Below are 14,237 nucleotides of genomic sequence, written 5' to 3'. Positions count from 1 at the left end.
CAAAGTAGGTTGTGGATCTCACTACTACAGCCCTTATGAAAGAAAAGACCTACATCTACAAAGAAATCCCCCAGACCATCAACATGTTCAAGTACCATTTCAAAAATCGACTTAAAAAATCCTATCATTCAAGGTTTTTAGTTTTGACACTATAACTTTGAGCCAATTTTATATCGACTATCATCCACAAGCTATAAGAAGGTTGAAGGTTGATCGAGCTTTCATATCCCCAACTCCAACTAAACGCCTACGAGTGTCGATTTCATGCAAAATGAAACTATAGCTTGAAATCACCATTTAAGTACGAAGTATGTAAAATAAAGCATACAAGTAAGCAAACCAACTGACCACCCTTATTTTTCCCAGCCAATGTCATATTAACCCTCACCAAAGGATCACTACTTGAAGCTCTATCAACCACCAATTATAGGTTAGAAAGACTGGTCATGTGTAAAAAACCCTATTGCATTAGGAGAAATATGGACTTTGCATGGGCCTTGTAAGGAATCCTAATTTTTAGGGATTAAGGCTAATGTTGTGTATGGTTAAGGGGACAAGGGCATTCAAGAAGCTAGTTTTGAGTAGACTTTTCTAGCCTTTTTTTTAGACACATGTAGGATGTGGACCTAAGAGGTCACTTTCTCTCTTTAACTTTTGGAAAGTGAAGGGAGTAAAGGGGTGTGGCCACATCAGCAAAAACGTGGGTCACTAAGAGCCAAAATTTGACTTTTTTTCAAAAAAGTTATTTTTACTTATTTTTGACTTAAAACTCCCTCCCAGCATATATACACATCAAAAAATCATTTTTTGACATTTTTTTAAACCTACAAACACTAAAAGTCCATTTTTTCAAAAAAAAAATCCCAAAAAAAAAAAAAACCTTTGTTCTCTCCTCCTCCTTCCTCCTCTCTCCCTCTCCTCTCCCTCCCTACCCCCTTCTCTCCTCCTCCTCCCCTCTCTCTCCCTCTCCCCCCCTGCCCCCTTCTCTCCTCCCATGTTCCTCCCTCTCTCTCCCCCCTCTTTCTTTTCATTCTTTGCTTCCTCACGCAATAGCTGCCATGGTGCTCACGGACATCACAAATCGTATGCCTCCACCACCATGTACTCTGCACAACAAAAGTGTACATATTGCTTGTCCGCGGTGTTTGCACCGAAGGCCGCACGTGAGGGTGAGCAGAGGTCATCCCAAGATCGTCATACTGTCGGTGAGACGAATGTGTATGGTTCTTCAATATCTTGGGAGAGGAGAAGTAGGCTTGTTAGGCTATTGCAATTGGTTGTGTATGGGTGCAGGTGCTTCTTTGCATTCGTGGATGCACGAATGTCAAGCTCTTCAGCTCAAAACAGTGGAATTACAAGAAACAGTGGGTGCAGGTTAGAGAGGTCAAGTGTCACCACTTTTCCTCTAAAACAGCCTTCTTTGTTACATCTTGGTAGGTGCTTCAAATCCATCCTCATTAGAGGTGGGTAATCTCATCTTAATGTATATTTTAGGAATTTTTATTCCTAGTTGGATGGAAATACTTGCAAATTTGTACAACATATACTTAATAAGTGTCTTTATTATACAACTTAAAAATGTTGAATTCATACATATTTTTGTTTGAAGAACATGTCTCTAATGCGTCATGATACAAGGTGACCTCTTACTATGCTAGTTAAGTGGCGTTGTTTACAAGAATGGCTCAAGGAACTGGCATAACATGAAGCTTTTATGGTGGCACAAAGCTCTCCTCAAGCAATGTGGCTCCCACTACACCAAAAATCACTATGCTAACATGGAGAGATCCCTAGTAGGACAATACAACAGCTTTTCATCAGCAGCACACCCTTTCCTAACATGAGGGCACCCCCACCAGAGATATTTTTATATGATAGGTCACCCCATGAGCATACCATGTCATGGAATGGATGTAAGAACTATGACTGCACTACCCCTTGGAAGTTGTTCACGAATGTATGTTTATCAAAGTTAATGAGAAGAAGTTTGGACTTTTTTGTTTGTTGATGTGTAAGAGCACTCTTGGTCTATCATATTTTAGATTGTTTGATAAGTTAAATAAGATTTGTAGTCATTAAAGTGTCAATTTTTTTATTTTTTATTTTGTAAGATTGTACATGAGAAGACATGATAAAGTACAAGAGATCTTGACGGAATAAACCTCGATGAGATTCCCACCATGCACTTGTGACACCATACCTCTCCTTGAACCCTTTGACTTCTATCGTTGTGGGGAGTCCAAGCGGGGGCTATTTTCAAATTTTTAGCATAACATTTTTTTGAAGGAAATTTTGATTATTCTAAAGTTTATACACAGTTTAGGAGTTCATTCTGATTGTTTTTCTTCAGTTTCAAATTTTGACCGAGTGCACTCCTTGGAAGCCACTTTTAAAGGTGTTAGGGCGAGATTTTGGGAAAGTTTTGTATGTAGGAAATACAATCCTTAACTCAATAAAAAACAATGGTTCTTTGAGTATTTTCAGATTCCATGGTTTTAATGCTCGTTGGAGCCCGTAGATTAAGAAAAAAGTAAAAAATGTATGTTTTACATCATTTTTAAATAAATTGTCAACTTGCACGTTGATTTTTGGAGAATGCGAGCAAGATATGATTTTTTCTCATCACATGATGGTCGAAGAACGCGATGAGATGAACAAATTCATGTGAGACAAGCCCAAACAGATCCGGAGCTGATTGAAATCTAGAAGCTGTTGAAAACAACTGAAAAGTTCAACACTTAAAAAAAAAAAAAAAAACTTACCACTTGAATCATGCCATGCATAAAAAATATGCTCACACGGTGAAGGAGGTGCTTCAAAGCTATGCAAATCAGTATAAAATGCAAGCAATAGCGTTGGAGGCTATTCAAGAAGTTGTAGAGGCTCACATCATTTCAGATGACTTTGCAATGACAAAATGATTAAGAGTTGTGTCTACTGTCTCCATAGTGATTTGGCTTTTCGGTTTATCCATGTGTTTTAAGTTAAGTGGTTCTGGCCATGAAGAGTTAAATTTAAATCAAATATTAACATTTTTGCCATCCTAAGGGGCAAACAAAGCTAGAAAATGCAAAAAAAAGGGTGGCCACAAGGGCGCGCACATGGCCCATCTAGCAGTTTTAGATGGCTCATCTTTGTGCGCCCTTGTGGCCACCCTTTTTTTTGTATTTTCTAGCTTTGTTTGCCCCTTAGGATAGCAAAAATGTTAATAGCTGATGAAACTAGATGTTTATGTAGCATGAGATTAGATGTTTATATTGTCCGATGTGATTTGGCCGTTTGGTGCAGGGAACTAGTAAGTTGAGTTGAAGGAAGGCATAATGTGCTTGAAAAGTTAAATTTTACATTCATCTCACCTTTTCCAAGGTCCTGGAGTGCAACAATAGCCTAATTATGCAAAAAAAAGGGTGGCCACAAGGGCGCGCAGATGGCCCATCCAACAGTTTTGGATGGCTCACCTGCGTGCCCTTGTGGCCACCCTTTTTTTTGCATTATATGGGCCTTGTCTGCCCCTTATAATAGCAAGAATGTTAATATTTGATAAAACCAGATGTTTATGCAGCATGAGACTAGATTTTTATACTGTCGAATATGATTTTCCCTTTTGGTGCAGGAAACTAGTAAGTTGAGTTAAAGGAAGGCATAATGTGGTGATTGAAAAGTTCAATTTTAGGTCCATCTCATCTTTTCCAGGGTCCTGGAGTGCAGCAATAGCCTAATTATGCAAAAAAAGGGTGGCCACAAGGGCCCATCCAGCAGTTTTGGATGGCTCACTAAGTGCCCTTGTGGCCACCCCTTTTTTTGCATTATATGGCCTTGTCTGCACCCCAGGATACCAATTTTTTTTAAAGATTAAGTGAAAGCAAATCTTTATGCAACATGACAGTACAAATTCCACTTCTTTTCACTCAGATGTAATTAGAGCTCCCCCCCCCCCTTTCTTTGTGTTCAAAGGTCCGGAGCATTCACTATGTAAAATTTTCCTATATCACGTGCGTTCACTAGAATGGATTAAAAGTACCCCTTATAGGCCTTATCTACACATATTTCTGCAACTTTACATGAATATAAAATCCCTTCTGTTGAACACATGTGCTATGTTACATATACTTTAGTGAACTCCCCATGTCAACGGCCTCACAAATCCTGTGCACTAAACATTAAACACTAGAAATCGACCAAACCAGGAGCCAATTTTTACTTCCTTGTGTCCACCTAGTGTTCTTGGGAATGTTTTGGTTAAGCCATTTCTTTGGTATTTGAAACCACATGTGACCCGTATCGTTATAGTATCCAACCAAAGGTTTCTTGATTGGAAGTTTACATAGGCTCGAGTGGTACATATCTTCTATGTTAACAATGCATGTATCTATAATTTATGTTTAGACTTTCTCTATCCAAATGAGCTATATGGTAAAAATAAAATCCGGGATTTAACAGTTAAGTTCACAAGGTGATAGCTATTGGTATCATCTTTAGCAATACCAAAGAAATAGCTACCAATAGCTAATGAATAGGGATATTTAAGAAGATTTCATACCAAAAACTTGTCAACACTACTCAAAAAGTTGGAAACTCAAAGGCTTTACAATATATGTATGATGAAACAAGAATCAATAATAAGTCACCCCTATACATAGACACCTCCATCTCAAGTGATCATTTCTCTAATCAAGCTTGGCATATGTGTAGTATGGAAGCAATAACATGTTGGAAAGCAAGAGTTTAGCTTTCTTAACTTGTGAAACATGATTGCTAATGATATATATTCAACATCCCCAAATGAGGACATCTTGACAAAGTTTATGATCCACTTTAATAAGAATAACCATTAATGATTAAACTGAAATCAAAATATTGCTTGAATTTCTTCAAGGTGGAGTGATTAAGACTTGCGACTTGAATAATCGTACATGCAAATCAAAATATCCATAAAAGTAAACAATATTTTTCAGATCTGTATGAAACTTCAGTAATCTAAATTAAATACTCTCACTCAATGTGACACCATTTAACAAAAAAACATATTTATATTGCATTTATAGAGGAATCCAGCGTCATGAAAAATAATTACAAATGGAAACAATGTTGTTGCTATTAGGCTTCTCTTACAAGTATTTGTCTTCCTCATCTAGAGATTCATATACACTTGAGTATTTGTGTGTCTATGACACTAGGGAAGATAGTAGTACTATATGGATGGCTTCTATGAGAGCTCCTAGAGAGTCCCTATTGGTTCAAGATTCTAAAAAACACCTACTATTCTTATCAAAATCTTTTAACATGGTAGTGAAAGGTTCCTCAAGGAACAAAAATAGAGTGATTTCCATCTCTGCACATGGTTGCTTGCTCATGTCCTTTTAAAACAAGTTGAATCTGTAAGTAAACAAAAGATTATGTGAGCACAAAGTTATAAAGTGCAAAATGATATCATTCCAATTATCTAATGACAATTATACGAAGAATAAATTACAAGAAAAATATTTGACGACTCTCCATAGATAACACAACTTACTTACATTGTGAGACTCAAATCACATGCTACACAACTATAGATGGCGCACCAAAGCCATCAACAAAATAGCACCACCCAGTGTTATGAGGTGTGAAGCCTAAACACTGAAAGCCATAAAGAGGTTAATTCTCTCCAGTATGATAAACTTAAAGATGGAGATGATGTTAAGCTCTGAATGTAAGCTACAAGGGTAGTTTTCTTACCATTCTATCTTTATGTTGTAGATGAACCCTTGCAATACCCACGCGATATTCACACCTCCTATTGTTGTGGTATGCAACTCATGTGAGCTCATACTTTTGCCACCTTCGGGAGTAGAGGTTTCCATGTAGTGTGAGTGAATGAAAGTAGAAGGAGTAGAATTTTGTTTCGTGTTGTAATGGAGGTGAGAGAAGGGAGAGGAGCTAGCTTGGTGTGAAACTATGTGGTGGACAAGGGGAAGAGATGGAGGAGGAGTTTGCTTGGTGCTACAATGGAGGTGGGAGAAAGCTAGCAGAGAGATAATGATGGACTATAGGGGGTGCATGTGGTTGTTGTAGCAATGGAGAGCTTGGAAAAGGGTTTGTAGAGAGAGAAAAATACTTTTTAGCTATAGAATAGGTTTGGAAAGACTTTGGAGGGTGAAAATGATGTTTTGATTTGTTTTTTTTTAAAATCATTTTTTTGGATTTTTTAGTGCACGTTTTTAACTTTTGAAGGTCAAAAATACTTTTTTGACCATGAAATAGGTTTGGGGATCTTTTAAGGACGGAAAACTTGAAATTTGAAATTTTTTAAAAATTTGAAATTTTTAGTATATTTTTAAATCCGAGCCAAAAAGTGGGGGAAAAGAGGTCAAAGTGGTTCCCCCCCCCCCCCCCCCCCCCCCTTCTTTCCCCTAGCCACCTCCCTTATCTTCTCACTGGGTAAGAGGCAATTAAGAGGTGTAAAGCTACCTTGCCCCCCTACTTTTTTGAGGGTATAGAGTGTGTCCACTACCCTCTTCCTATTGGATGACCTCTAATTAACCTTAATCCTAAAGGCCCCCTAAAGGGTTCATATTTTTTCTAATGGAGTCTTAACATTTTAGACAATAATCATGAAAACCACTTAGTCAAAACTTCCAAGTATCAATGTACAACCCCCAAAAATCTAAACAGAATAGTATATGCGAGAGTGCAAGCGGGTTGCAATTAATACATAACTAATTGACTACTTCTTTGTAAAAGTTCCAAGACAACCAAGTAGTTCTTCATACTTGAATGTCAATAGAGTAAACCCGAAGATAAAAGTTCTTCATACTTGAATGTCAATAGAGTAAAAGTTCCAAGACAACCAAGTAGTTCTTCATTGTCCACGGCTCTAGGAAGAATCACTAGTGTCCTAGACCATGGAACATCACCATAGCTATAGTCCTTTTGCAAAGTAGTTTATAAAATACCCTGATGTTAGCTACAAAAATATGAAGAAACTTTAGTGGTCTCGCTTGAGAGTTTTTAAACTACTCTAAATATGGAAACCACAATCCACACCTTGCACTAGGCAATCCTTTTATATCTAGAAAGAATTACTCACCTAACAATATGAGCACCACAATCCAAAAGGTATTCACAACCCAATTTGAGAAACAAATAGCTTGTACGACCCAACTTTGGCATGCTTCATGAAGATCCACATGCACAAAGGAACAACAAACGTGTACTTAAAGCAATTTCTAAGTAGGCTTAAAAAGCCTACCTAAAGACTTTGTAAAGAAGAAGCATCATAAACTCAAGCATGGTTTAGCAATCGCCATAGGGAGGAAGATAACATCTTTAGGTAGGCTTAAAAAGCCTACCTAAATACTTTGTAAAGAAGAAGCATTGTCAACTAAAACATGGTTTAGCAATCGCCATAGTGAGGAAGATAGCACCTTGGAGTAGCGACAAGGTCGACCATCTTTGATCAGAGAGAGAATAGCGATATTGCATCACAAGCATACATATAGACCAATGTTATCGAGGGGGGAGAGGCAACGACAAGCTTCGAGGAGGATTCCCAATTAAAGGTAAAGAGAAGTAGAGCTAGCCTAAAGATGTCATTGATGGTACTTTATCGTTCAATAGCAAAAGGAGAAACACTCGTCCTTTTTTTTTTAGTGCAAAGGAAGTTTGCACTTAAGGGGATTTGAGAACAACAAAAGTTTGTGAAGTGCAAAATGTGAAAATCATGAGGTTAGGCATGCAAAAGTGCCAGACTTTATTACCTAGTTGAGCACGTGGCCGCACCCAATGAGCATATTTGTATAATTTAATTTCATTAATAAAATAGCGATAGTTGACATTTTTTAAATGAATTTTATTCTCCAAAGGAAAAACAGACGTCATACTGGCCCAAGAGTTATGCATTATATTAAAAAGAGACACAAAAGGTTCCAATCTGCAATCACATTTCCAAGGCAACCTCTTCGGCCAACACTTTCAAGTAAGCCCATCATTATCAAGGGTTAAGAAAGCATACATAAGTAGCTAGGAAAGAAAACTAAGTGTCTTGTGAAGGGGTCAGGGTAATAAGAGCCAAAATTCCCTGCAAGTATGCTTTAAGATTTCTACCGTAACAATAAGGGAAGATATACACTGGTAAAAGCGACTCACAAGAGAATTGAGTCATAACAAGCTCCTTCCAGCAATTCACATAAGCAATCCCTTAGTCCAAACCCATGCTAAGGGATTCAAGGAAAACATTGTCAAGGATCAAATGACCATTAACACTTGGTTCAAAAGCTGAAACAATAACTTGAAAGAATTCATTCAACAACCCAAGAATCACAAGCCATAAAGTGACACAATCTAATGGAAGCTATTAGCTAGAACAAGTCAAGCCAAAAGCAATAGAAAATTTGGGTGGTCCGAAATCACTAAGGCTAGGTGGTCCCATTAATAAAGTATTGGGTGGTTCCAATACCGTCAAGGTCCAGGGTCGTGGGGCAGGGGATCTCGGCCACTCATCTACTGTCCATTACTGACAGTAATTTTAGCATGGGCCGTCAGATGTGAGACAAATCAGTACGCGTAATCACTCATGGCAATGATTGGCAATCATTTTATGACACCTCAGCATGCGGAAAAATGGCTGCCTGTACTTGCGCTGCAGGACTGCACATGCTCGTCGTCAGAGTCATTGCTTGGCCCCCCTCCCCTAGACCTTGACGGTCGGGAAAGGTCTTTTACTGACCTTTCCCTCGTAAAAACTGCTCCCGCCATGGCTCCCGGCTTCCCGCCGGTCGCCATGGGGTCGCACTTTTTACGGGAAAGGTCAGTAAAAGACCTTTCCCTACCCCATATGTAAGGAATGTGTCTGTGTTTGTGTGTGTCTGTGTGTAACATTGAGGATCATTACATGATGGAGGATTCTACAATTTGACCAAAACCATATTTCAAATGCTAATTTTCCTTGAAGGATAAATCCCCCATCAACATAGGCATGCTTTTTCCTTCTCCCCCGTCACATTCAAAGGCCGGAGGGCAGTGCATCACAACCCTCTATCTAGCGTCCTTTCTTCTGCAGAATCCTCTCTTGCATCCGTTGGATGGGTGCCACATCAGCTGCTAAATTTTAAGGTTTCAAATGATTGAGTCACACATCAGAAGTGGGAATATTAACCATCGTTTGCCATGTCAGCACTAGAAAATATTAATCATGTAGAACAAATTTCAAGGTTTCAAATGACGGACTCACACGTCAGTAGTGGGAATATTAACCACCGTTTGCCATGTCAGCACCGTTTGGAAATATTAATCATGCATCAATCATTGCGTCTGTAATCTGCGTGTCTGTGCAGCTATCATCTATCTGCGTACCTGTAAAGCCGCCTCCCTCCCCTGCGAAGCTTGTGCTTTGCCATCCATGTGTAAGCTTCCTATTGGCCCCCACTCCCCTGGACTGTGGACAGGAGGGAATGGGGTAGGGAATGGTCCCTGAGGGACCATTCCCCATAATCCTTCGACCACTTGGCGACCGGCGGATGCCGGGAGCCATGGGGGAGGAGGATTGTGGGGAATGGTCCCGAGACCATTCCCGGCCGCCAAGGGTCCGAGGGAGGGGGGCCAACAGAACAGACACAGATTCGGTCTCATGCGTATAATATGCAGTGTGAGAGCTCAGCCGGTTGCATGCGTAACTGTGTCAGAGCACACATGCCACGCATAGCCTATTCGCATTCCAATACGAACTTCGCTTGCTGACTTGGCATATTTCCATTGCTCGAGAGGTTTATTACGGATGCTGACAGGGCCTGCAGTGATTGGCAATGATTGCGAGAGGTCGACGGACTCATTATGAGTGTTGACGGGGCTTACATTAATTGGCAATGATCGGAAAACATTCCGTGCGCTGACATGGCAAGCAGCCAGCAGGTTTCCGTGCGCTGAGCTGGTAGAAGTTGATTGAATGCATGGCAAGAACGTCCTGCGTGCTGACCTGGCAGAAATAGTGAGGAAACGCTAGTGGATGGACGGGCTAGATTCTCTGCCCCCCGACCTCGGACCTTGACGGTCCTGAGCTGACCATTCCCATAATATGTGCTCCCAACATGGATCGCACATATTATGGGGAATGGTCAGCTGAGGACCATTCCCTACGCCTTGATTCCTCTAGATCCAGCAACATTTAGTGTGAGCACTAAGTTATGCAATTCTCTTGTAGTCACAATGTTGTAGGTATTTACATTTTGTGAGTTCTCAATAAAAACACAGACTAGCTATAATCTCTCTCTCTCTCTCTCTCTCAATTAGTATAGTACTAGCACTTCAGTAGCGAGTGATGTTTGGGGATTGAAATTTTTGGTTGCATGCAAATTACTTATCAAAGCTAGTATGTAATGTACCAATTCAAGCTTATGCATCACCAATTTGTATGCCTCAAGGGCATAACTACTTTGTAGCCGTTTGCCAAAAATAATAAAATATAAAGGGAATAGACTGTTACATGAAATGGTTCTTGTAAGATTTGTATTGGCAATTAGGTCCTACGTAAGGTGCCAATGTTTATGTGATATGAGAAGTGGCACACAAATCCATAAGAATTTTTTTTGGCATTTGAGAAAAAAGATAAATTTGTTGTTGAAAGATGATGATTTTATTTGGGATTAGGATCCATTAGAGATTCATAACACATAAAAAGATGACATTAAGGAATGAAACAAAAGCCTCAAATCTTGATGGTTTCAAAAAGTAGCTTATGTAGCTAGTGTGAAGAGATGTGGAACATCCAATCACATCTTGAACCTCTCCTCTGTATATGAACAACTTGAGGATTCATAGCACAACCTTACAAAGGTCACAATGTGAAGGGAAATTTGTCTTTGGAAATCATTTTTAGATAGAAAACAAGATCTCTTCCCTTCCATGGACTTAATTTCCCACAAGCAAATCCTACCAAAAAAAAAAAAAGTGCTTAATCTTTAGAAAAATATATGCACTAAATTCAACCACGTCGACTTGCTACGGAAGGTTGGATAATTACCATAATATGATTCTGCTTTTGTGTATTTCTTAGGTGGCTCGAGTGGGAGCAAAGAGGTGATGCAAAATTTGTGGTCTCTTCTCTCCATCTATACCTCTTACAAAAGAATCCTTCTTCCATATTTTTTGCAATTGTGCAAATCTAAAATCCAAAAATCAAAGTTTCATCATATGAAAATTTTAAGTCAAAATTGGTAATGTTCATTCAAGAAATAAAATTTCCATTTCTCCTGATTATCATTAGTGTCTTCTAGCTTTTATCAAGGCATAATCTTAACCCTTTCATTTCTAGTATTACATACAACCTTAACAAGCTACCAATAACAATGAATTTTATACCAAAAATTAATTTTCTCTTCATCGACTAGTATTTTCCCAATAGAATAGATCATTTACCTTGCAACTCGATCAATTTTACCACCTCTTAGTGAAAATCTTTCCAACCTACTACTAGACCGACTTGTTATATGTAAAGAGGAGAATCTCCTCACATCATCCAAACTTATACATCCTTGTTGACCTGTTGACACACCAACAAACCATGAGTAGAGGAACTCTCTCTCTCTCTCTCTCTCTCTCTCTCTCTCTCTCTCTCTCTCTCTCTCTCGCTCTCGTACGGACATGTATGCCTTCAAAAAACACTCAGTCCATGAAGATCAATGTCTAAAATGAAGTGATACAAGTTTGCATGAACAAGAAAGAGGAAACAAATAGCAAGCTTACCGAGCTATATCTACCTAGTCCAAAAGAGAGTTGGTAATGCGACAAGAATTATGTCCTTACGAATAGCATATATACTTCGCGAAAGACAATACAAAATAACAATTAGTCCAAAAATGGCAATATATTGAATGGATGTGGTACATAAGTATATAGTTGTAATATGGAAATATGGTTTGGCCCTCTGTTAAAGGCTTGATCTTGAAGCCATTTGGCTACTTGAAACTAGTTTTATGTGAATAGCCCAACAGTTTATACATTGGCTTTTTTGAAAACTCTATGTCGATATTTATGGCAAATCTTTCACTCTTCAATGACTTTATGTCATATTGATGTTCTAACTTCTAAAGCTAAGCTGAGAGAAACTAAACACGGCAGCTCAAATTTAAAAATCATTGTACATATAGTTCACAACATTGTTAAAAAAAAAAGACAAAGAACCCAATAAATAAGTCACAATCTAAGAGCAATTTCTCATGGGGGAGGATAGAACCCCTGCCTTACATCAACAATCTTGTTGGATATGAATAATAGCAAGCAACACTAGCATGTGCAAACCCAGCTGCATTTGCAAAAGGCGGGTGTAAGCGATGGGATTTTCCAACTTTGCCAAAATCGACAAAGTCGAAAAATGGAGGCTGTGTTTTGCTGATGCATGTGGGTTGGGGGTAAACGATGCCCATGCATATGCGTCCTAACAAGGAGAAGATCAATAAGATCTTGGCCATCCAAGTGAAGTTTGAACCATTTCTTTTATGACCCACTATATATACACAAGAAGTTTTGGACATACTCTCGCAATAATTCTCACATTGTGGCTTATCTCAATATCATAAGCTTCTGTGAGGGAGGCACGGCATACCTAGCTAGGCACGATTGGGGGCAAGGCGGTTCCTTGCCCGGTGGGGGGGCCGGCGGTTCCTTGCTCCCAATCGTACCTAGCTAGGTATGCGGTGCCTTCCGAGGAGAAGCTCATGATGTTATGCAGTGTAAAAAACACTGAAAAAAACTCACATGAGAAAATTTCTAAATCTTCTTGTGAGCTACCCACAAATTAAGAAAGGGCAGTGCAAGAAGGACTTACGGAGGCATGGGCTGCTTTCAATGCTAGCGCGGCTGCAGTTTTGAGGGGCCTCGTCTTCGTTCATGTCCTCTGTCATCCTTGAAGAGGGAGACTGCAAGTTCAACTCATTGCTATTGCCCCTCCTTTTAATTGCTGACCGGTAATTAACTGGTAGCGCCGGTTGCCTCTGCTTCACCACCTCGCCCTTGACGGGCTTAGCCGTCGGCTTGGCACCCTGATCATTGACCGGCTTCACGCATTCGTTAACCAGTAGCTTTCTGCATAACGAGGCGTCTTTCTTGCTGGCCTTCAATGGAGGCGGAGCCATGCTTTGCTGCTGCGTGATTGGCAAGAGAGGGGGCAGACTCTTGAGCAAGCGCGGTGATCTGCGCGAGAAATGGTCGTGATTCGCACTTGCGCGAGGTGGCGTCGGAGGCCGAATGGGGAGCCTGCCAAGATTCTCCTTCTCGCACATCGCCAGTGACTTTTGCACATCCTCCTCCTTGCAGGTATCTTCCTCTGCTGCAACCTCATGGATTGTATCAAGTTCTACCGAAGAATTTATCAGAATCTTGTCCACAGAGTCGGCGAATTCAATATACATCTCGGATCTTCGATCGTCAATGTAATCCTCCGGATATGCTTGATTATCAGGACTCGAGTCAGGGTTAGGGTTGAGCCCTTCTGCCTGATGAAGGTCTCCATAGCTCGGCGGACTTTGCTCTGGCTCATCAAGCCCTTGCTTGTGGCTAACCAGGGTTGAAAAATGTGTGGTTAAATTAGGTTCTGCGTCATCAATAGCGACTATAGGGCTCATTTCCTCAGCAACGTCCTCTACATCACCATCGTCATCTGTGTCCTCTTCTTCTTCGTCTTCGTCTTCGTCTAATTCTTGTTCCTCTTTGTCTGCGTCTTCCTCCTCCTCACCTCCATTTCTCTGTTGAAAAATGATGGGCTTGAGGTCGTGCTCATGATCGCTAGAGGTCGCCTCTTGCTCTTCCTGCACTTTCGAGCACGCAGGTTCCATGGAGTCCTGCTGCTCATACACGAAGTGTGGATATGTCTGTGGAAGGATATACAGAGAGAGAGCGAGAGAGAGAGAGAGAGAGAGAGAGAGAGAGAGGACACGCGGGAGCAGCGAAGGGTGGCGAACCCTTCTCTCTCTTTTTGAGCTTTGAAAATTTGAAGGATTTGATTCGAGGAAAGCCAAAATGGTGACGTTGGGGTTCAGACTGAAGAGGCCCCTGTCAGACGCGGGCGCCGGACAGTGACCTAAGAGGCACATATGCTGTCACACCAGGCGGACAAAACTTAATACTTTACTCCTTATCATTTCTGTGCATCGAATGGGCATAGCCCAGCTGGTACATCATCCACGGTTTCTCAGCGGTGTCCCTGTCCCCAGACACCGGGTCGACTCTCGGGGCTAAGTGGCATGGGCATGGGAAGGTGGGATCTA

At 40.4% G+C, this 14,237-nt stretch overlaps 1 protein-coding gene across 1 annotated transcript; it reads right to left on the bottom strand.

Moving 5' to 3' along the window:
• Nucleotides 1-10,646: 10,646 nt before the first annotated feature.
• Nucleotides 10,647-13,925, bottom strand: LOC147429141 (uncharacterized). The gene is made up of 4 exons (XM_086495416.1): nucleotides 12,800-13,925; nucleotides 11,392-11,515; nucleotides 10,997-11,137; nucleotides 10,647-10,905 (listed from the first exon to the last, which is right to left on the bottom strand). Exons 1-3 carry the CDS (start codon nucleotides 13,803-13,805, stop codon nucleotides 11,026-11,028), a joined length of 1,242 nt encoding a protein of 413 aa, XP_086351542.1. The 5' UTR covers nucleotides 13,806-13,925; the 3' UTR covers nucleotides 10,647-10,905; nucleotides 10,997-11,025.
• Between the last annotated feature and the right edge of the window lie 312 nt (nucleotides 13,926-14,237).

This window comes from Adiantum capillus-veneris, chromosome 22 (assembly GCF_014529385.1).
Source record: "Adiantum capillus-veneris isolate H3 chromosome 22, ASM1452938v2, whole genome shotgun sequence".
NCBI classification, from domain to species: domain Eukaryota; kingdom Viridiplantae; phylum Streptophyta; class Polypodiopsida; order Polypodiales; family Pteridaceae; genus Adiantum; species Adiantum capillus-veneris.
The sequence above is the reverse complement of the archived record's forward strand: the minus strand, read 5'-3'. Positions and strand labels throughout refer to the sequence as shown.

Coding starts and splice junctions, on each gene's coding strand:
- LOC147429141 (XM_086495416.1), bottom strand. CDS start 13,805: ATGGAACCTGCGTGCTCGAAAGTGCAGGAAGAGCAAGAGGCGACCTCT. Junction 11,516..12,799: donor TGAAAGCAGCCCATGCCTCC/GTAAGTCCTTCT, acceptor GTGTGTCAACAG/GTCAACAAGGATGTATAAGT. Junction 11,138..11,391: donor AAAATTGATCGAGTTGCAAG/GTAAATGATCTA, acceptor TTTGGATTTTAG/ATTTGCACAATTGCAAAAAA.